This window comes from Dacryopinax primogenitus (genome assembly GCF_000292625.1).
Source record: "Dacryopinax primogenitus strain DJM-731 SS1 chromosome Unknown DACRYscaffold_15, whole genome shotgun sequence".
Classification (NCBI taxonomy): domain Eukaryota; kingdom Fungi; phylum Basidiomycota; class Dacrymycetes; order Dacrymycetales; family Dacrymycetaceae; genus Dacryopinax; species Dacryopinax primogenitus.
The window spans coordinates 762062-783500 of record NW_024467212.1 but is presented as its reverse complement, the minus strand read 5'-3'; the positions used below and the strand labels follow the sequence as shown (position 1 = coordinate 783500).

The 21439-nt window shown below is 52.6% G+C and overlaps 5 protein-coding genes across 5 annotated transcripts; 3 read left to right on the top strand and 2 right to left on the bottom strand.

Annotated features, from left to right (window-relative positions):
• Positions 1 to 1043: 1043 nt before the first annotated feature.
• DACRYDRAFT_109822 (uncharacterized protein) lies at positions 1044 to 1928 on the bottom strand (the record flags this gene model as incomplete). Its single annotated transcript, XM_040768949.1, has 1 exon — positions 1044 to 1928. The coding sequence occupies one exon, from the start codon at positions 1926 to 1928 to the stop codon at positions 1044 to 1046; it is 885 nt and encodes a 294-aa protein (XP_040626614.1).
• A 1950-nt stretch (positions 1929 to 3878) lies between these two features.
• Positions 3879 to 5586, bottom strand: DACRYDRAFT_109821 (FAD/NADP-binding domain-containing protein; the record flags this gene model as incomplete). Its single annotated transcript, XM_040768948.1, has 7 exons — positions 3879 to 4200; positions 4248 to 4351; positions 4400 to 4476; positions 4526 to 4631; positions 4678 to 4792; positions 4906 to 5108; positions 5170 to 5586. The coding sequence occupies 7 exons, from the start codon at positions 5584 to 5586 to the stop codon at positions 3879 to 3881; spliced, it is 1344 nt and encodes a 447-aa protein (XP_040626613.1).
• Positions 5587 to 6634: 1048 nt separating this feature from the next.
• Positions 6635 to 9188, top strand: DACRYDRAFT_117897 (uncharacterized protein; the record flags this gene model as incomplete). Its single annotated transcript, XM_040770488.1, has 1 exon — positions 6635 to 9188. The coding sequence occupies exon 1, from the start codon at positions 6771 to 6773 to the stop codon at positions 9186 to 9188; it is 2418 nt and encodes an 805-aa protein (XP_040626612.1). The 5' UTR covers positions 6635 to 6770.
• A 5192-nt stretch (positions 9189 to 14380) lies between these two features.
• Positions 14381 to 14939, top strand: DACRYDRAFT_23748 (uncharacterized protein). The gene is made up of 2 exons (XM_040773370.1): positions 14381 to 14679; positions 14736 to 14939. The coding sequence occupies exons 1-2, from the start codon at positions 14575 to 14577 to the stop codon at positions 14901 to 14903; spliced, it is 273 nt and encodes a 90-aa protein (XP_040626611.1). The 5' UTR covers positions 14381 to 14574; the 3' UTR covers positions 14904 to 14939.
• Positions 14940 to 15357: 418 nt separating this feature from the next.
• On the top strand, positions 15358 to 21427 carry DACRYDRAFT_109819 (FAD/NADP-binding domain-containing protein; the record flags this gene model as incomplete). The annotated part of the gene is made up of 14 exons (XM_040768947.1): positions 15358 to 15430; positions 17599 to 18059; positions 18123 to 18325; positions 18375 to 18537; positions 18587 to 18689; positions 18741 to 18817; positions 18865 to 18968; positions 19015 to 19294; positions 19771 to 20026; positions 20124 to 20283; positions 20331 to 20430; positions 20479 to 20599; positions 20649 to 20693; positions 20823 to 21427. The coding sequence occupies 14 exons, from the start codon at positions 15358 to 15360 to the stop codon at positions 21425 to 21427; spliced, it is 2751 nt and encodes a 916-aa protein (XP_040626610.1).
• Between the last annotated feature and the right edge of the window lie 12 nt (positions 21428 to 21439).

The following is a 21439-nucleotide window of genomic DNA, read 5'->3' as shown; positions in this document are numbered from 1 at the left end:
AGTCCTAGCCAGCGAGATGCTACACAGCGGGGCAGAAGTATGTATGATGTGGCAGAATTTGACATCACGGTGTTATTATGTACCATCGCCTTCTCGGGCATTGTCACCCTGCAGGAGGACACTCGTTCATCATGCCTCTGCCTCGCGCAGCAGAGTGATTGATCTCTGCGCAGTATGGCATCCCTTCCACCTGTCTGTTTCAGGCAATGCGGGTGAGCTGTTATTATTTTCTGTTCGGACCGAAGCAGTGCACATTCGCCCGTTTTTCATCGGCCCATCCTCCTGGTCAAAGTTAACATTGGACCACACATCGGGCCAATTATAACCGCACAGCCTTGGCCTCAACAGCGCGTGGAAACAAGCTGCGCAATGGTCGGATCCTACAGTTCACCCAACCGCTGGCACAAATACCTAGGATTACCTCTTGTTCTCATACAAGACGTGCTTCTTTGCCTTCCTGTCTTCTGGGTACACCAACAAATCAGTCACTGTGTACAACACGTGTGAGCCGCGTCGTGATTCGACCCGATTTGCATCGGGAAGGAAGATGAGGCCTGGGCAATAATGTTGTAAAGAAGTACAATCATACCATAACAGATATACAAGTTTCGAATCATGATACAGAGGTGTGAATAGAATTGATCCCGCTGGATGGCTACAATCGTTGGTATGCATGTGAACCTTCACCCGCCATCTACATAAGGAATACGTTACGGGTTTCTTTAATTGACGAAGAAAGTCCGACGTACCGAATGTCCGTTTGGACTAAGTTGGTGTCCTACTTTACCGGTATACCGTGACCGCGCTTCACGACGCCATTCAGTCTCTCTCAAATAATCACGACTTCCCGCAGACCAGGACATGTGTGCTGAAGTCTGGCGGTGTAATCGTCAATCTGGGACTGTTCATGACCGCCGGCATGCCACTTCAATCTGAGAGTCTGGAGTTGCCTAAACCCTCGAATTCCGTCCAGTGTGACTCGGGAGGCGAGGAATTGTGACTTTCGAGGTGTCCGTCAAGCCTCTATCAACAAAGAAGGAATTTCAGATCAGCGATACGAGCGGAAGCCATATGTCAAGACAAAGTGCAACAATGTCCGGAAGTGCGGTGCTTATGTCGGAGAAAATATTACAATCCGTCTTCTTGAGCGAAAGATCAATCCTTTGAATGGGCCCTGTCGACATTTGCAGATGATCCAGGCAGGAAGACAGACGTGCAGGCTCGACACTAGTCAATGACCCAACAATAGAGAATGCTTGGATGGGACGATCCCTTGCAAGGACAGATGCCATGGAGACATCAGATTCCAGGAAACGTAGTCTGGGGAGGCAGTTCGGAGGCAGGATCCGCAGCTCCTCGAGGACGTTCTCCATGCCGTGGAGACATAACTCTTCCAAGCTCGTTTGGGTGAGAAGGATGGGCAGCACAGAGGGCTGACCATGGGCATGGAACGTGAAGCTTGACAAGGGGCGCTTGATGCGGCCGAGATTGACAGAAAATGAAATTGGTATCCTCGGCTGGCTGAACGAATGGGGCGTTGCAAGGTGGAGCGTCTTCAGGCCAACCAGGACGTGAATCAATCGAAACATCAAGCGAAGATAGGCCGATGGTCGGGCCGCCTGCGAAACCTGGTCTGGTGAACATGTGTCGTATTCGGAAACCTTGCCTTGGAAATCATGATTCCCTAGGCGCAGACTGAGAGCGACTGTTTGAGACGCCAAGAACGGGTGTTTCACCACAGCTCGGTAGAAGTGCACGATGTTTAGGAGACTGCTGAGGTTGACAGCTCGGTATAGGCACTTGGTGGCGATCGCACCGATGTTGGAGTTAATCAAGCATAGCTGGATCAAATCGGCCTGATCCTCGATTAGAAGGACGATGTTGTGCCAGACGTCAAATGGGAGAAGAATTGTTGCAGGTGTCGCCATATCTACGACAACCGAAGACGGTCTTGTCAGAGAGAGAGAGCTCATTAGAAATCGTTTCAAGCAGAGTGTGCAAGGGGTTCCCTGCGTGAGCCGGAACAGCCCGATAGCACAGCGGCAGATTGGTTGTAAGGAAGAACTCCACTTGTGGGGGACCCTTGAGCAACACTAGCGATTAGCGCCGGCCCCCTCGGAACTGATTTTCCGAAGCTTGGCGACACCACGTGTCGTTGTCACGTCGATCCGTTCGCAAGTGGTCTCAAACTTTGTGGCTCGTTCGAGCCTGTGACTGGGCCACCATCAAGGTTGGAACCCTAATACAGCGAATGCCAAAGTGACCATTCCTTAGGGTACTCTCATTCACGGCAAAAGGGGCTGTGTGAGCCTCACGAACACGTTTCATCTCTAATACAGAAAAGCATATTACAGTGTGTCGCGGATTGATGAAGTTGTCAATGCTTGCTGTCTAGGCACCATCTGTAAAAAATGTGAGTGTGGAGGTTAACCTAGCGGAAAGATCTTATCAGGGATAATTTCTTTCGTGGTTTCAGTCGAGTTGGACGAAGCCGTCCCGTACGGTTGGGGATGGCGTTAAAAACCCATGTATTCGATCCATAGTGAGTTAAGTTCTGTCGAACGCAGAGTAGGACGTGCGTGGCGAAGTTCGACAGCGAGGCTTCTTAACACATGTGCACGGGTAGAGGTCGAGTGCGCGAAATTCAGCTGGAATGTGACGAGACGCCGAAATGCTCGAACACCCACAAGCGATCCATGGGAAGAAAGAAGTTCCACCTGAGATAGCAAGTAAGAACAAGGTGCATCAGCATATATGAGAACCGATTCCTACGATTTCCGACTCAAACATAGGCGCAAAGACGAGGAGACCAAGTACACCCAAGTTCGGAAGAGACGTACTTATTTGTGAGATAGTTGTTGAGTCTATCGTTTTGAGTCGAAGTCCGACCGTTCGGAGTGACACTGTTGACAACTTCAGGTCATGCATGCAAGCCGGCAGACTATGAAGGTAGATTTTGCCATCTGTGGTTCCCCGATAATGATCGAAGCGCGCTACAGGACGGCCTCGTACAAGTACAGACGCCAAGTGCATGTCAGAGTGTAGCCGGTGCAGTCTTGGGAGGCAAGCCGGAGGTAGTGTCCGAAGCTCTTCGAGAACGCGTTCGTCTGCACGGTAGATGACAAGATGTTTCAATCTTCTTTGTGATTGGAGAATAGGAAGCAAAGAGCATCGCTTGACGGAGCGAAAGGTTAATTCCGATAAATGGGGCCGTATGATGCCAAGGTTGGCAGAGAATGTTTTTTCTACGATGAACGGCCTGTCCTGTCGGGGTGCTAAGAAATGTAGTTGCTTCAAGCGCCCCAATCGGTTGATCAAGCGGAAAACCAGACGCAGTTGGGCGGACAGCCGCATCGCGTTCGACGATTCTCTCGATTCCCCTTCGAATTGGTTGCGATTGTAGTACTGTTGATATCTCAGGCTGAGTTCGAGGGCAGTGGTGTGAGACGCCAAGCGGGGTCTTCTTGTGATGATTCGGTGGAACTGCACCATGCGTACAGGCTGGGTGAGTCGGACCGATTTGTAGAGGCGCTTGGCTGCAATAGCGCCAATCTCGGAGTTGATCAAACACAGAGGAATTAGGTCGCATTGGTCATCGAAAAGGGATACGATCCTGTGCCAGATGTCGAATGGTAGGAGAATCGGTCGCTGCATCGCCATGATGAGGTGTTGAAAGAAGGATGAAAGGCAAGACAAGACCTGTTATGTAAGCAAGGTATCAATAGCTCCCGGTACAACTTGAAGTGTCGCCTTCTTCCACTTATCGCACTTCTCATGGATGATTTCCTGATGTTCCGATGCGAAACTAGCATTATGAAAAGTAGTCGGAAGTGGGTCCGAAAGTGCTTTATGCCACCCACTTGCTAACAACCAGCATGTCATTCCAGGCTCAGCTCGAACCAAGTCACAGCCCTCTGGACCTGCTTGCCGATATCCACACGCCAAACCCAGTCCATCGTCTCCCGTGCAACTCTCTCAAACTCCCGAGTATCATCCCCCACTCCAGGCGCACTCAGCTCCCACGGCCGACCAGTATCGTACGACAGCTCCTTGACGCGTTGTACCCGGTGCTTGCGGACGAGCTCGTATGCGTTCAGCGCGGCTGAGACGGTGCTTTTCGTGAGGTTGGGATGAGACAGGAGGTGTGCGAGCAGGTGGACGTCTTCGATCCCCTGAGATGCGCCGTTTCCCATGTGTGGTCTATAATTCGTCAGCGGATGATTGTGCAGCGAGAACGTGAGACAGACGTCATTGCATGCGCTGCATCTCCTAAGAGGGCGACATTCCCTTCGACGAAATAGGGCCAATCGGGGAGGTCGAACATCGCCCATCTGGAAGGTCGCTTGACTAGCTGTTCTACTCATCAGCTAGATTGCTGGATCTGTGTCGTCTCACTTACCTCGAGGATAGCTCTCACTTGCGGCCCGCACCCTTCATAGTCTCTCAGCAGCTCACGCTCGTCAACATCATGCTCGACTATCGACACGCATCAGCGACTCTAGATGAAAGTTTGTCCCAGAACTACCCCATTCCGGCTTGTCCCACACCGGGGTCCTTCCCTTCGTAAAATCGCTCTTGAACACGACGACATTCAAGTACCTTCCCCCAGAAACCGGATAATGGACGACATGCTCCCGTTCCTCAGCCCACCTCTCTGTTTCGAAGCACGAGACTCACGCGAGAATGCTCGAGCCACATAGTCGGCATCGCCCAGATCTCCTCACCCACCGCAGCGCGCACAAGATGGCTCGGGACAAGCGCGCGATACGCGTACGAGCCAGTTCCTGCAGCTCTGTCTGCCCGGAACGGGCAGACATCAACTTCCTTACCCTGTCGTTTCTTGTCAGCGTCGTTTTCCCCAAATCAAGTCAAGTCAAGTCAGGCCAAGTCGGCGTGAAAACTCACGTAGAACGAATCCCATCCGCAGCGAGTAACACATCTGCGTCTTCCTGCGTCACGTCGGCGAACTCCAGCCTCACGCCATGCTCGAGCTGGTCGAACCGTACCAACTGCTTGCGGAACCGCACGCGCTCTTGAGGAAGGTGAGAAAGCAGAAGGTCAAGTAGCTCTGCCCGGTGGGTGTTGAGTTGCCCACCAGGCATCTTCAGCTGCTCCCCCAGAGAGGAGCATCAGCAGGCGAGGCGCGGTGTTGGACAGCCAGGCACGCACGGTACAGAACGGTTCTCCGCGCTGTGTTCCCCCAAATCGGTACTGGAAGAACACCTCCCCCTTCCAACTCCCACCTTCACTCCCACCCTTTCTCCCATCCCGCAGCGCCTCCCCCCAGCTCCTCCTCGCCAGCCTCACATACTCCTCCCCCACCCCCATCTCCTCCAAGCACCGCAACGCGTTCCAGCCAATCATGATCCTCGCTCCTATTTCCGAGAACCTGGCTGCAGACTCGTACAGCGTGAAAGGGACGGAAAGACTCTCTAGCGCGAGAGCGAGACAGAGCCCGACGATCCCTCCCCCGAGGATGGAGATCTTTACCCTGGGCTCGGGTGTTGCAGCTGGGGATGCAGGGTTGAGCAGGGAGTTGACGGTTATCTGCTCATGGGCTGTTGTGGGATCTCTGGGTAGAGGCATGAAGGTCACACATGAGACACTAGACGTCCCCTGCAGCTAGCATCGGACGTGTTCACCAGCAAACCTAGCTCCCAGACCAGCGAAGCGAAGCATACGACCCGGGGCCGGATGCTCACCGTGGGCCGAAGAATCAGCCGATCAGTCCATCAGTCCATACTCCACACGAGACCGTACCCCGGATTGGACGATTCTGCCTCAAAGGTTGTGCCCCCAGTGCCCCCACCAGCGGGTGCGAGAAAAAGCCCATGGGTTAACGCCGATGCGAGTGATGCGCTGGACTGTGGGTGCTAGAGACGGCCGCGGCTCTGGCGCGGAGGGCGCGTGGGGGGGGGTTGTGGATACAGTAAGGGATATGTCGACAGGAGAGGTATGATGCTCTTCCTTTCCCCTTCTAACCCGCATCCGCCAACTCCGGCCGTTAGGAGCTAGAAGGGAACGCCGATGCTGCTTGGGCACACGATTCTTCTCATGCGCAACATGTTCGTTCGGGCGCGTCCAGAAAAGTTCTTTTTCTTTGGTCGGTTTTGGTGTTTGGTATCAGTTGGACGGTCAGAGATCATCATCATCATCATCATCATCGGTAGTCTGAGTCATCAGCTCGAGCACGAGTAAGCACCCTCGGGGAGGCTATCATGCACCGATGCATCTGCACATTAATACCCTACACCGCACAGAAATAGGTTATCAGACGGATGGCACTGTGGCGATGATAATGTACACATTTCCGGAAATGGCAACTTATCCCCGTCTATCTCCCTTGTGCGTGATCGGTCCCGCCAAAGCTGTCCGTAGGCGGCGCAAACCAAATATAGTTTCGCGGAATGTACCTCGATCATCTGATTATCATAATCGACCTAGAATTTATTGACTGTTTAACTCTTAGAGGTTTCAAATGCATTGATTGTGAATGGGATGGTAGCTCGGCTCCGGTGTTTTGCAAGTGCCTCCGCGCCGATTGCGGTCGTGTGATTCGTGTCCCCTAGCTTATTTTCACGTTCCTTGTCAAAGACAGGTTGGGTGTTGGGGGGCGTTCACTTCACCTCAGTCACTCACTCGCACTTCGATCTGCATTCTCTCATTCGCTCATTCCTCATCATCACCTCTCATAGTGCGTCATCTTGAGCTAGCGATCGATCGCACACCCAGCAATCGCATACACTCCACCCCCAAAGAAGAGAGAAAGGATGCTAGTTCCCCTGCTTTTCCTCTTCTCAATCCTATACCTCGTCGTCAACCTCCGTCCTTTCTACTCAAAGCAAACACCTCCCCAACCAGCTTCGAACGCAGACTCTGCATCACAAGGTGGTGAACAGGAAGAAGAGGATATGCTTTTGCTTGCATTGACAGCTCCCACGGAGAGGATAGGGAACCTCAACCTAGGCAGGAAGCACCCTGCCCGCACCCAACAGAGCACACGAGGTCGACGTCCTCAGACTTTACTACCTTTACCCCAACCACAGCCCAACCCTCCCTTCCTCCCAAGGAACCTCTACCGCCCACCAAGGTTCTCCCCTTCACCTCGCACCACTCCCTCTCTCTCCCCTTCCCGCAGTCCTTCCCTCCCAACTTCATCAGGCACAGCACGCACTACCAGCACACGCGACGCACCCAGCACAGGCGAAGTCTCGTCGTTGAAAGCGGAGATATCCCACTTGAGGATGCAGCTAGCCGACTCTAGGGCAAGAGAAGATCATGCCCTGCTCCAAGCACATCATCTGCAACAGGTACTCGCTACTTCCCTCAGTCACTGGCCGCCTCATCCAACACATTCGACGCATACACAAACCCAGTGGATATCTCCCCCAGCTCTGCACTCCCATACCCATTCTCCGGCATTCTCACCCACCCTCGTCGTCCCCCAACCGCAGTACCCACCGGGTTACCAAGCGATCCAACAACGGTATTCTCTTCCACCCGGTGTCGGCGCTTTAGGACCATACACCGTCCCCCCTCCCCACGCGCATCATCCCCAAGTCCAAGTTCAAGCCTACCCAATCCCCATCCCACCCCTGACCCCGAGCTCGTTACTCTCTCCACCCCTGCCCCACCTCCCACCTCCCCCGGTCCAGCAGCACCCAACGGGGCAGGAAGGGTTTGCGGAAGCGTTGGCTAGGGCTCTGGCGGCTGCTGCTGGGTTTGGACCGGTTTCACCTACTGCTGAGCAAGCGGAACAGGGGAGGGGAGAGAGGAGGGATATGCAGATCCTTGGGGAGGGGCCGGTGCCTCTACCGGTACCTAGGGAGAGTGAGAGGGAACAACCGAGGGAGAGAGAAGGGGAAGAGAATGGCAAGGAACGTGAGCGAGAGAAGGAAAGGGAGAGGGAGAGGGAGAGTGCGAGACAGGACCTGTTTGGGGCGATATTGAGGAGACCGGGGGTGCATGGATTTGCTGTTGGTGCTGCTGGTGCCGGTGCTGCCGGGGTGAGCCAACTACAACCCCAGCTGGAAACGCACCAAGCCGCGGAACTGCTGCAAGTACAAGAACCGGTCCAAGAACAGCAACCCCAACTCCAACTCCAGGCCCAACCACAGTTACAGCCCCAGCCCCAGCTTCAGGGGCAAGACGACACCCAGCTTTCCCTAAGCTTGAGCTTACCGAGTCTGGACAGCTTACCGACTGAACTGGATTCCTCTGGTGAGGTCGAGCTTGGAGAGGGGGAAGGAGAAGGAGGGTTGGGGTTGGGGTTGGGTCTGGGGTTAGTGAAGGGCGTTTCAGCACCGTCTATCCTTTCCCTTTCCCTTTCCCTCGACAAAGGGCGTGAAGAAGCGCACCAAACAAACCCCTCAGACACGCTCGCGCTCGGAACCTACGGGCAGGTGGGACCGGAGCGCACTACAACCTCTAGCTCTAGCTCGGGGTCAGGCTCAGGCTCGGGGTCGGGCGCATATACGAGCCAGAACGAGAGTAGGAGGTTGACCCCGGATTTCTTCCCCTCACTTCCTCCTCCGCCCCCGCCTCCGCCTTCGTTAGTCCCTTCGGCGCCTTCCCTAACCCCTGCGCCCGTGCCCGTACCCGCACCTGCAGCGGCAGCAGCAGCAGCGTTGAAGCCGTTCCCTCCCCCTCCCCCTCTACCGGTAGTGCGTGTCCAGCCGTCTACGCCGGTGTCTTTTAATTCAGAGAGCTGGGAGGGGGAAGGAGAGGAGGAGGAGGAGGAGGAGGAGGAGGACTCTCCCCTGCCGCTGAGGTTGGACCCGTTAGCTGATCCGGACTGGGGATCTGGGGCTGGGGCTGAAGGGGAATGGCCTGTGGAGGAGATGGAGGAGGAAATGGGGGTTGCAGGAGGGGGGATGGGGATGAGGCAGTCTGTCACTTTGCCGTCGTTCCCTCTCCCCACAGAAGAAGCAAGCTGCCCCGCCGAATTCAGAGAGGGGATAAGACTACCCAAGGAGGGGGGAATGACCGCAGAAGAGGGAGGATCAGGGGAAGGGGCAGGGCTAGAAAAACATAGGAGGAGCGTGACGCTGCATACTACTGTTCCCCGTCTTGAGCGGGGGAGCGAGGGGTTGGGAGAGGGGACGGGGCTGGGGTTGGGGGTGGAGGGGGAGTTGGGAGGGGATGGAGAGGGGGAGGGGGAGGGGGAGTCTGGGTTAGGGGAAGTTTGAACGCTGTGTCAAGTGCGAACTTCGAACTTTCGCCCTTTTGACTTGAACACGGACTTACGTACGATTGACTAGCGACACTGGTCCTCCTCTCCCGCTCTCCCGCTCTCCTACTCTCAACCAGCATCAGCATCAATACCGGGAGGATCGCGCTCCCAATAGACGTACAGTATCTACTTTCACTGCATTTTCCCTTTCTGTTTCGGCTGGTTCTGTTTGCTTCTCTTTTTACTTCTTCCCCCCTCCCCCCCCCCGGCCCCTGTTTACCGTTCACTCCATCGCACTCGCACATGTTCGCTTCACTGTCATTTCCCACTCGAGCCTTCGTTCTTGTGCTTCGGTTTTTTGGATTCGGCCGGATTTGATACCCCCTTCCTTTCACTCACTCACTTCCGTTTATCACACCCACGCATACACACACGCGCACGCACACGCATGCACATACGCATACCTTGGAATCTGACAGCTTTGCTTTGCTTAGTCTTGTACTGTAGATGTAATCCTGAGAGGGAGGAAAAATGAGACAGATCACAACTCTCTAATTAGTTTGTAAGTGTTTTGTTTCGGATACTGTCGTTTCCATATCAGCACATCACTGGAATCAATCATGGCCTCTTTCAGTTCTCTCCCGGCCCAGATCAAGCGTTTGTGAACCGCTCCTCTCCGGATCCATCATCACAACGATACGCCAAATGGTATCCCTACCACTCGACGTCTGGTATAACATCCTATCGGAGCCTGTCTTACATTACAAGAAAGATCTGGCCCGGCTATGCCTGGTCAACTCCGAAATCGGCGCAATCGCGACCAAGTACTTGTACAAACGTGTCAAGTTCAACACGCTTACATCTTTTGCTCCGTTCTACCGAACTACAACAAGAAACCCGTTGTTGGCGTCTCATACTATCTCCCTTCAAGTGAACCTATGGACGTATAGTCTTGTCTCAGGAGGCAAGTATGGGTATTCGTACTCCAAACCAGCACCAGCATTTTCGCGCTTGGTCTTCCGCCTGATAGATACATTGGTCTGCCTGAAGTCACTGGACCTCACCATGCCCGATTCCTACAACAATCTGGTGATGCAAGTACCATTCTTTGTCAACCTCGGGAACATACGACCCCGTTTGATTTGTCTCTCGTTGTCTCACGTGGACAGTTGCTCTTTGCTCCCTGTGCTTCGTGACCCAATGGAATTGGAAGAGCTAACCCTGCGTGGACCTGTAGAACGTGACGACACCTGGGACGAGCTGCGCTCGCTACCTACATCCTGCCTCCCGAGGCTGCGCTCTTTAGAAGGTGATGCTCCCCGAGCAGGTATCCTCGCTCGAGGCCGCCCTGTGGAGGAAGTCATCTCCACCCTGAAATGGAACAATACAGAAGGTCTTTTACATGGGCTGAAAATGTCGACAGGACCGCTGAAAACAGTGTGGTTCAAAATGCACAGCTTGGAAGTAACGTCTCTGTCAATGATAAGTGCCGCTCTTCCGAACATCACGCACATGTATCTTAGCGTATTGGTATTCCGATCGGGCGAAGTATGAACCAGTTTACACAAGCGTTGATATGCTCGACGCTCATGCACTTTCTACAGGAGGATAGGCTCGAGGGAGTTCGAGGATTTCGTCAACTCCGAACATTTATCTTGGTATGGGAGGGCATGTGTTCCTTCAACAAATCCGACATTTCAGCCCTTGTTGCCCAACTTCGTCTTGACTGTCCGAGTCTGTGGACGGTTAATATTGATGTGTGGTGTAACGCGTGAAGTCGACAGAGGCTGCTTTAACTATCCTTTGCCTTCGCGCCATTTCTAAGACAGTCCCGATGTACGCTTCCTCAGGTATCACTGTTCTCCCGCCATACATTGTATTGCCCGCTTAGCGTCGCTCTCCTTAGATTTGTCTTGCGTATGCATATGTCGTTCTCTCTCTCGCCATCTTTTCGTATAGCCAGGCATTGATCCGCTTACGGTATCGCGATTGTAATCTCGAGATGAGTGGGGGAATGAGACAGCTCACAACTCTCTGCTTGGTTTGTTAGGGGTACCGGTTCGTTTCCATGTCAGCACACATCACCCACTGTTCCGACAGGGACCGGACTGCTCTGGCTTGGAATCAATAATGGCTTCTTCCAGTTCTCTCCCGGTATCAAGGGATTTATCGGACAAAACCACATTCAGGACAAGGAACTTGTAAATATGACTGCTCAGTGGAGGAGAGCGAAGAAACGAGCTGTTCACGCAGTGAAGAAACAAGGGGGATGATTATATAAGCACAGTGCAAAAGTAGTGCATGTGCAGGGACCCCGTGATCTGTGGTGTGCGCTTACGATGGACGGCGCAGGGTGCAAAACGAGAGGAACACCACCAAAAGCAGTGTAAGGGGTGCTAATTGTGAGTGGAAGGGCTTCTCATTCGACACATCAGCCAACTCAGACATTCGCACAAAGGGTTTTCTCCGATAATTCGCGTCATACTCCTGGTCCAGATCAAGTGTTTGTGAACCACTCCTCTCCATCATCACAGCGTTACGCCAAATGGTATTCCTACCACTCGACGTCTGGCATAACATCCTATCAGAGCCTGTCTTACATGACAAGAAATATCTGGCCCAGCTATGCCTGATCAACTCCGAAATCGGCGCGATCGCGACCAAGTACTTGTACAAACGCGTCGAGCTTAGTGAGCTTACAACTTTTGCTCTGTTCTGCCGAAGTACAACAAGAAACCTGTTGTTGGCGTCTCATACTATCGCCCTTCAACTGGACTTATGGCATCATTATTTTCACTCAAGCGAGTATGTGCATTCGCACATGAAGCTGGCGCCAGCATTTTTGCGCTTGGTCTTCCGCCTGATAGATGCATTGGTCTGCCTGAAGTCACTGGACCTCTCAACGCCCTATTTCTGGGACAATCTGCCGATGCAAGTATCATTCTCCGTCAACCTCGGGAACATACGACCCCGTTTGATTCGCTGCTCGTTCCTTGACTTCGAAAGATGCTCCTTGCTTCCTGTGCTTCGCGACCAAATGGAATTGAACGAGCTGAACCTGCGTGATGTAGATAACGACATCCACGACGAGCTGCGCTCGTTATCTACATCCTGCCTCCCGAGGCTGCGCGTTTTACGAGGTCATGCTCCCGGAGCAGGTATCCTTGCTCGAGGCCGCCCTGTTGAGAAAGTCATCTCCACCCTGGAATGGAATGATACTATAGAATGCCTACGTTCTCTTCTACGTGGGCTGAAAATGTCGACAGGACCGCTGCAAACAGTGTGTTTCAAGATGTACAGCATGGATGTAACGACTCTGTCAATGATAAGTGCCGCTCTTCCGAACATCACGCGTTTGTATCTTCACATCATGATATTATCTTCGTCATTCCAACCGGACGAAGTATGAACCAGTTTACTCAGGCGTTGATATGCCCGACGCTCATACACTTTCTACAGGACGAGGACCCCATGTATAGGCTCGAAGGATTTCGAGGATTTTGTCAACTCCGAACATTTGTCTTGCGATGGCAGGGCAGCTGTCCCATCAAGAAGTCCGATCGTCCATCCCTTGTTGCTCAACTTCATCTTGACTGTCCGAGTCTGCGGAAGGTTATTATTAATGCGCCCTGAGAAGGACACGCAAAGTCGATAGAGGCTGCTTTAACTATCCTTTGCCTTCGCGCCATTCCTAAGACAGTCCCGACGTACACTTCTCCAGGTATCACTTCTCTCCCGCCTTGGTGTCCATACATTGTATTGCCCGCTTAGCGTCGCTCTCCTTAAATTTGTCTTGCGTATGTATATGTCGTTCTCTCTCTCTCGTCATCTTTTCGTATAGGTAGACATTGATCCGCTTGCGGTGTCGTGATTGTAATGTCGAGACGAGTGGGGAAAGCGAGACAGATCACAACTCCGTGCCCGTCGCGTGATGGATCAGAACTTCCTTGCAAGTACTAGTGATTTTGCCGCGTCCAGATCACGCATGTGCGAGCTGTTACTTTCCATGTTAATAGAGAAGGCCGCCGTGCTTCGTGCGCTTGAGATCATGACAAGAGCTAAGGGAAAGTGGAAAACGCATCAAGGTTTGAAACACAAGACCTTTGAAGATTACCAATATTAATGCAATTCTCAGCATTTTGGTTCCGCATGGGACACTGGATTACCAGGAGACTCTCCCCAGCAACTGCCCCACCTCTCCCGCGAAAACGGCGAAGTCCAACTTCAGAACCCTAACATTGAAAATACTAATCATTTGGAAATAATTTCACCTCGAACAAGTTGGGAATGAAATATACTCTTACATTAACATAGTAGTGATGTATTTCAACTAAAACACAACGCGAGAATTTTTTTTTTAGCTTTAAGGACGCCGGCGTAATGTGGCTGTGCAATGGCTATGCGTCGGTCGGAGCCATGAATTCTCCGTTTGACCCAATGGGAGGGCTGCAAAAGTGCGGACAAGCGGGGGAGCCGTGGCACAGATCTCCCCAGCCAGGCGATAGAACCAAACTCTCACCAGCTAGGGGATCGTGCCGATGCACCGACGGGTTTCTCTAACACTCGACATCTGGCATGACATCTTATCGGAGCCTATCTTAGATGACCAAAAATGCTGGACCCAGCTATGCCTGGTGAACTCCGAAATCGGCGCCATCGCGACCAAGCACTTGTACAAACATGTCGAGCTCAGCAAGCTTACAAGTCTCGCAATGTTCTACCGAACGTTAACCAGAAACCCGTTGTTGGCGTTTCGGACTATCGCTCTCCGACTGGACCTAGGTCGTCATGGGCTGGGTGCTCGTACCTGCCGACTACGGGATGACCAAATTGCCTCCGAGGGCACAGGGCACAGGGCACACTTCTCGTTCGGGGATGACGCAGTTGATCAGCTATTGCGATCAGTGAGAATGGGATTCTTACAAATGGTGCGGCCACCAGCCTATCTCCGCTTGATATTCCGCATGATCGATGTGTTGCCCTCCCTGGATTCACTGGACCCCGCGGCATCCGACGTTACCACTGGGAGGATGGAACCAGTCCCATTCTCCGTCAACCTCGGTAACATACGACATCGCCTGATACACTTCTCGTTCCAGTCGAAATTTTGCATTGATGTATCTCTGCTTCCTGTGTTTCGCGCCCAAACGGAATTGAAAGAGCTGAAGCTCGTTTGTGTGGGAGAAGAGGACACTTTCGAGGAACTGCGCACGCTACCTTCATCCTGCCTCCCGAGACTGCGCTTGCTGGAATGTGATGCTCCCCATGCATGTGTGCTTGTCCGAGACCGTCCTGTCGACCGGATCATCCTCAACGTGGATTGGTACCGTAGAGAGAGTCTACGCTTTCTTCTAACCGAGCTCCAGATGTCGACAGGCCCGCTGCAAACGGTGCAATTCAAAATGTACACCATGAATTCAGCGACTTTATCCGTGATAAGTGCCGCTCTTCCGAACATCACACATCTGTGTCTCGACATAGTGTCTTTCTCATTCCAACCGGACGAAGTATGAACCAGTTTACTCACGCGTTGCTATGCACTACGCTCATATTATTTCTGAAGGTGCAACACCCCATGTCTGCGCTTGAGGGAATTCGAGGATTTCGTCAACTTCAAACATTTCGCCTGAAATGGCAGTATGGGTGTCCTTTGGAGGCCCCCGCAATTACAACGCTTGTTGCCCGACTTCCCCATGCCTGCTCGAGTCTGCGCATGGTTACTGTGCATTAAGACAGCGTACAATACGCCGATGGAGGCTGTCTTTCCTATCACTCACCTTTGAGCCGAGTCAGTGCGGACGTACACTTCTCCAATTCTCACATCTCCCTGCCTTCATGTCCGTACACTGTCGCATATTACCAGCTTAGCGTTCCTATTCTCAGGTTTATCTTGCGTTTGTATTTGTCGTTCTCTGTCTCTTCATGTCTCTTCGTATATCTAGCCACTAATCCACCTACTACATCATGATTGTAATCCGGAGAGGAGGTGGGGAAAATGAAATGGATGTCCACAATTATCACGTGACCGACGCGTCACCCCTGCGGCGTTTCCAATGATCTTCTGCGTTTGCTGTGTGGCACGTTCACCTCATGATCAACACAACGCGTCGCCGGCTTGCCCTGCCGTTCGATGTCTGGTGCAACATCATATCTTTCGTCCAACCCAGAACTGACTTGGTCCATCTATGCTTAGCGAACTCCGAGATTGGCACGATCGCAACCAAGCACCTATACAGCTCCGTCAAGCTCAGCAGTCTGGTACGTCTAGTGCAGTTGTACCGAACGCTCCAGAGGCGCCCATTCTTGGCGTTTCAAACTACTTCCCTCACATTAGAGTTGAATGACCATGACTCCCGAGAGAAACCGGACGAATATGCATCAGTCCACTCGCGGTTTCGACCAGAATCATTCTCACAGTGGTGATACGGCCATCCGCTGAATCATTCTCATGGATGGTGCGGCTATCCGCTTATTTGCGCTTGATCTTTCGCTTAATCAATGCTCTGATTGGGCTGAAAACGTTCGAACTCGTCACACCCGATTCCACCAGCGTGGCGGCGATGCCCAAGCTATTCTCTGTCAACTGGGGTATGATACGGCCCCGCTTGTTAAGCTTCAGTTTCTATTCTGTCAACGAATGCTCTCTCCTACCGATCTTTCGTGCCCAATCCAGCGTAGAGGAACTGTACCTGTTCTTTGCAAGCAATGAAATTCTTGAAGAACTGCGAACTCTGCCTTCGACGTGCCTCCCCAGACTGCTGTCGGTAGAAACAGATTCACACCTAACAGCGGCGCTTGTACGAGACCGACCCGTCCAGAAGTTCTACATTCACTGAAATGGGTGGTCTCATATGGATGGTGCCAACGATCTGTCTTCTTGCATGCTCGACCTGCAGATGTCGGCAGGGCCTCTCCAAAAGGTCGCATTGACACTCTCGAGCATGGACTCGATGTCTCTCTTTCGGATCAGCGGCGTCCTCTCCGACCTTTCATCTCTTTATATCATCGCGCATTTCCACCGATCTGAATTAGAAACGGTAAGATTGGTTACTCATCCCTTGACTTGCCTTTTGCTCATATGCTGTCGACAGGCGCTCACCTCTCCGCAAACCCTAGAAGCATTTCGACAATTTCGACGACTTCGGATGTTTCGCATCCACACTCTAGGATGCCAAATTAAATCATCAGTGCTTGCAAACATTATCATCCAAATTGGCCACGCTTGCCCCAGTCTCCACTCGATAAGGTTTGCATAAAACCCCGGAAGCAAGGTTGATTAGAACAACTTCACAAACCTCGCATCATTCACGCCATCTTCACCACTCAACACACACAAAATTCGGTCAATCAAATGGGAGGCGAGCAGGAAGGGGTCAGAGCTCGACCAATCGTTAAGCGGGAGGGCCGAGCTGGTCCCCCACTCTCCCTCAGCAAGAACCTGGATCATATACACTCTTTCTCTTCACATTAGTTTCATTCCCCTCATGGTTTGTCGGTTCTCGTAATAGTTTGTCACCCTCTTCATTCACTTGCACGTCTTCACAGCTGCGACCGGTGCTAGAACCGTAATACGTCGAGCCGAGGCAGAAGATAAAATGCCGCAAGTCAGGCGTCCGCTTTTTCGCGTGCGCGTAGAATTAAATCATGAAATCTCTGCGGGCTGCTATCTACCCTGTCCGTGTCGCTCTCTCCCATTCACAAACTCGCTTTTCATGCCCCGCTGCACCACATTATTGTAATGCGTCAACGAACTGAGCTGCCATTCAATCTAGAGAAAGGCATCTTCCCAGTCGGCGCAATCCTCGTAACTTCTACCGCAGTTTCCTATCTGTATCTCCAGATTCTCTGCACTTTCAATTGCTACGACTTGGAACACTCGGGGATCGCCTCTGTACTGATGACATCATACCCGTATTCCAATTGTGGCTGTGGCTTGCAACAACCCGGCAGTCACCGTAGGACCAACATTAATGCAACAAGGCTCTTCCCGCCGCTTCTTACTGTATTCCTACAGTATCCAGATCAGGGTACCGCACATCAAGCACAAAACACAAGCTTTCTCGGGACGGACGGCAAGACCTGGATTGATGCCGTATTGATTTAGGCATCAAAACGTATGGAATGACAGCTCCTGGTCCTGATCTGGGTTGCCTCTGCGCTCGCTCCTGGGTTCTCACTCCTCGGCAACTCGGTTCTCTTGCACCAACGACGGCCGCTGGTTCTTGAGTCCTCCACTCGGAAAATGCAACACCTCGAAGGGAGGAAGAAAGCTGTGGTGCTTCTCGAAGGCCGCAAGCGATGTTCCTTTAGTTTGCTGGTCTGATGCTTTGCTTGTGTTCTGTGTTGCTGGTACGATCTCTGGCGTGATCGACTGGAATAATTGGACTGGATGGTATGAAGAGACCTCCACGCTGTCTTGGTAACAGGCGGCGATCAAACAGCGGCGATTCAAACTCCTGGTAAATCGCGATGGCCTACGATCTCTGACCGCCCTCCGGCTCCCTCTGCCCAAAACAACAACGACGGCGCTCCCGATGCGCCAAATCCGTCCACTCCGCTAAGGATTGCCATCGTCGGCGGGGGCATTGTCGGGCTCTGCCTCGCCCTTGCCCTGCACCGTCATTCCCTCCCTTTCACTCTCTATGAATCAGCCTCCAAGTTCTCAGAGATCGGAGCAGGGCTGATGGTCGGGTGGAACGCGTTGCAGTGTCTAGAGGAGGTGGGTGTGGCAGAAGAAGTTGTAAGGTTAGCAATGGACAGTTGGTTGCATCCGCCTGATATCTCTGTGGTGGGGATGAATGGTACCTGTAAGGAAGAGAAGTCGGGAGGAGACGTATTCTTCCAGTATCGGTTTGGCGATGGGAGACGCGAGGAACCGATTTGCACTGTGCGTACCTTTTGCTTTCAACGCATATACATTGCTTACAATGAGATTGTGTTCTTGGAGCAGGTCAAGTCGCCCGGTGGACAGATCACCATTCATCGTGCGGATCTGCTTGACTTGCTTCTCTCTCATCTTCCCGAGGACCGAGTTCGTTTCCGCAAGCACCTCGTCCAATTCGAACATCTAGAGTACGGAGTGTGGCTCGAGTTCTCCGATGGGACGAAGGAGGAGGCAGACGTCTTACTCGCCGCGGATGGGATTCGGTCTACGTGAGATTCCCAGCCATATGTATGAATGGACGTTGACGGGAATTGGCAGGATGAGAAGGCTCATGTATGCTCGAACTGGCCAGGTAGATCTGCAGGAACCGAGGTGGTCCGGCTGCTTAGCATACCGTGCGCTTGTACCAAGTCATTTGGTGCGTGCTGCTGTGGGGGACGAGATCTGGGGCACGCCAATCATGTGGCTGGAACCTTCTCGTGTGAGCTTCATCTATGTTTGACGGCGAGACATGGACTGATGGGCGGCAGCATGTGGTGCATTATCCCGTCGCGGCAGGAGAGTACGTGAACTTCCTTGCGTACAAGAGTGATTACACGAAGGGTAGGGCGCCGAAGTGGGACGGACCGTGGGGTACGAATTCTATCACTTGCCTAAGCATTAGTATGCTGATTTATTTAATAGTTGAACATGAGGTTGACGAGCATGATATGCTGAAGGAGTATGAAGGCTGTGGACCGCAAGTGAGGGCCATCCTTGAAGTAAGTACGTTGCGGGGTGTGAGATCCAGCTGATTGGTGTCAAACAGTTGGTCGAGCGGCCTTCCAGATGGGCGATGTATGACATCCCTGACTTACCCTACTTCGTCCAAGGGAATGTCGCGCTATTGGGAGACGCAGCGCGCGCTATGACGTAGGTGGCAGTACTTACGCCTGGGATATTTGCTAATGAAGTGCAGACCACACATAGGAAACGGAGCATCTCAAGGAATCGAAGACGTCCATGTCCTTGCCCATCTGCTCGCACATCCCAAAGTGACGCGCAAGACCGTCTCAGCAGCACTGAAGGCCTACGAGCTCGTGCGCAAGCAGCGTGCACAACGCGTCAAGGAGCTCTCCTGGTGCTCTGGACGTATGTGGGATCTGAGTGCCCCTGGAGTTGGGGATGATGCTGGTGAGGTTGAGAGGGTGATCCGGGAGACTATGGATTGGGTTTGGGGCGTGGATATCGTCAAGCAGGTGCAGACGGCTGTGACGTGGTTTGAGATGAGTTTAGAACAGTGACCGAGGAGATAAGCAAGGTGCTTACATAACTCTACTGCGGGCTTGTTAAGAGAGACTGACTATAAGTTTACCCTTTTGTATCTGTAACAGCCAGACATGCAAGCAATAGTGGTTATGCTTTTAGGCACGGCGCAATCCAAACCGAAGAGGCCAATGTCGTTTGATCAACTGACACTCGGAGCTGCGGCACCGACAATGTAGCTACGTACACCGACGATACTTTCTTCTACCTCACCAATTGGACGACTTCCCTGTAGAGGACTCGTTCGGCATTTACATGTGGACTTCATATCCCTCGAGCACACAACCAATGACATTGCATTTGACATTATCCGTCTTTGTTAGACGCATGAGCGACGGGTTGAGGGCATCAGGACGCTGTACGACCGGCGATGTCATTATCTTAGGCGACTGCTGTTGACGTCGAAAAGCTCGGCGATCCTGGCTTCTCAAGCAAGACGAGAGAGAAAGACGGCACTTGCGATACCAATACCTTCTTACCATCAACTCTCATCTGCGACCAGTTGACGTCCGAGAAACTCTCCTACGCTCCGCTCGACCCCACATCCCAGGACAAGACAGAGGATGGGGGAGACAAAGATCTTGAGAGCAGAGAACCTGCCGGACTCGAGGGTGGTCCAGCGGTAGATGCAAGGCTAGACGGAGCAGAATGGGAGTGCCCAAAGGGTGGACGCGGGTGGTGGGTCGTTGCTGGATGCACGATCATGGGGTGCGTGGTATCGTCTTCACACTTTCGCGACTGACGAAACCTTTGGGCATGCAGTGGCCTTTGGTTGGGGCCTTCCCTGGGATGTCTTGCAGGCGTATTACAAGCTCCATGTCTTTCCCAACGAACCGACCTCTATTTTGCTCTTCCTGGGGAGCATGTCAGGCATGGTCATGAATCCTGTTGGTTTCGTTATTGGGAAGATCGCCGATCGGTAGTATGCTCCCACAATCTGAGACCTGAGCTAAGCTCACACGATCTTAGTGGTTATCGACTGTGTATTATCTGCGGAACCATCTTTGCGTTTCTTGCTATGATCTGTGCTGCCTTCTCGACCGAACTATGGCAGTTTTTCCTGACGCAGGTGAGATCCCCATCAATTCCGTATCGTGCTTGTCTCACATCGTTGTAGGGTGTCTTGCAAGGTCTCGCAATTGGTTGCATCCATCCAGTGGTCATGTCGTCCCCATCTCAGTGGTTCCGAAAGAAACGTGAGTTAGCGACTGGGATCGTTCTGACCGGTGCCTCATTCGGTGCATCCCCTTCAGTTTCGGCCAGTATTTTAGTCTGATATCTGTTCAGGCGGTGGGGTTGCCTCCTTCTGCGTCCAACAACTGCTCATCCGGCGTATCGGCCTCTGCTACACTCTTCTCTTCTATTCATTCCTCCATCTCTTCCTAATGACAATCCCTATATTTATGCTCAAGGACCGGCCGCACCCACTCTCGATTCGATTTCACTAAAGCCAAGATCCAGTGTTTCGACTTTCGCTCTTTCGCGACCCGATCTTCTGGTCGGTTGCTCCCGCCATCTTCTTCGCCGCTTTTGGTTATCTAGGCTTCAACTTCTATCTGCAACAGTACACCATCTACAGGCTTCCGACTCTCAAACCCTCGCTCTACGCCGTTCCTCTGTCCGCCGTGAACTTCTCCGCCGCCATATGCAGAAGCAGCATCGGGTTCCTGGCGGACAAGATCGGAGTAGTGAATACCTTCATCGGCTCCGTCTTTATGGCTGGTTTCGCCCAGCTCGTGTTGTGGAATTTTGCGGATAACTTCGGTCTCATCATCCTCTTCGCGATCGTTGTCGGGTTCTTCGGTGCTGCGTTCGTCAGCTTAACAAGCGTCCTGGGCGCGAAATTGTTCGGAGTGAAGGATCTCGCGGCCTTGCGCGGCCTTCTCATCATGTTTATGATGCCGGGAAACGCTGCAGGCCCACCCGTGCTCGGCGCTGTGTTTGCCGCTACAGGGGGAAACTGGCATATCGTGTTTTCCGTCAGTGGCGTATGGTGCGTAACAGGCGCATGTTGCCTCCTCTACGCTAGGTTCAAGAGAGAGCCGAGGATGTTTGCCATCTATTGATCATCTGACGAA

What these genes read in the sequence shown, in the direction of transcription:
- DACRYDRAFT_23748 (XM_040773370.1), top strand. Translation starts at nt 14,575, where the DNA reads ATGTACACCATGAATTCAGCGACTTTATCCGTGATAAGTGCCGCTCTT. An exon ending in TCTCATTCCAACCGGACGAA is followed by an intron (nt 14,680 to 14,735) that starts GTATGAACCAGT and finishes TTATTTCTGAAG; the next exon opens with GTGCAACACCCCATGTCTGC.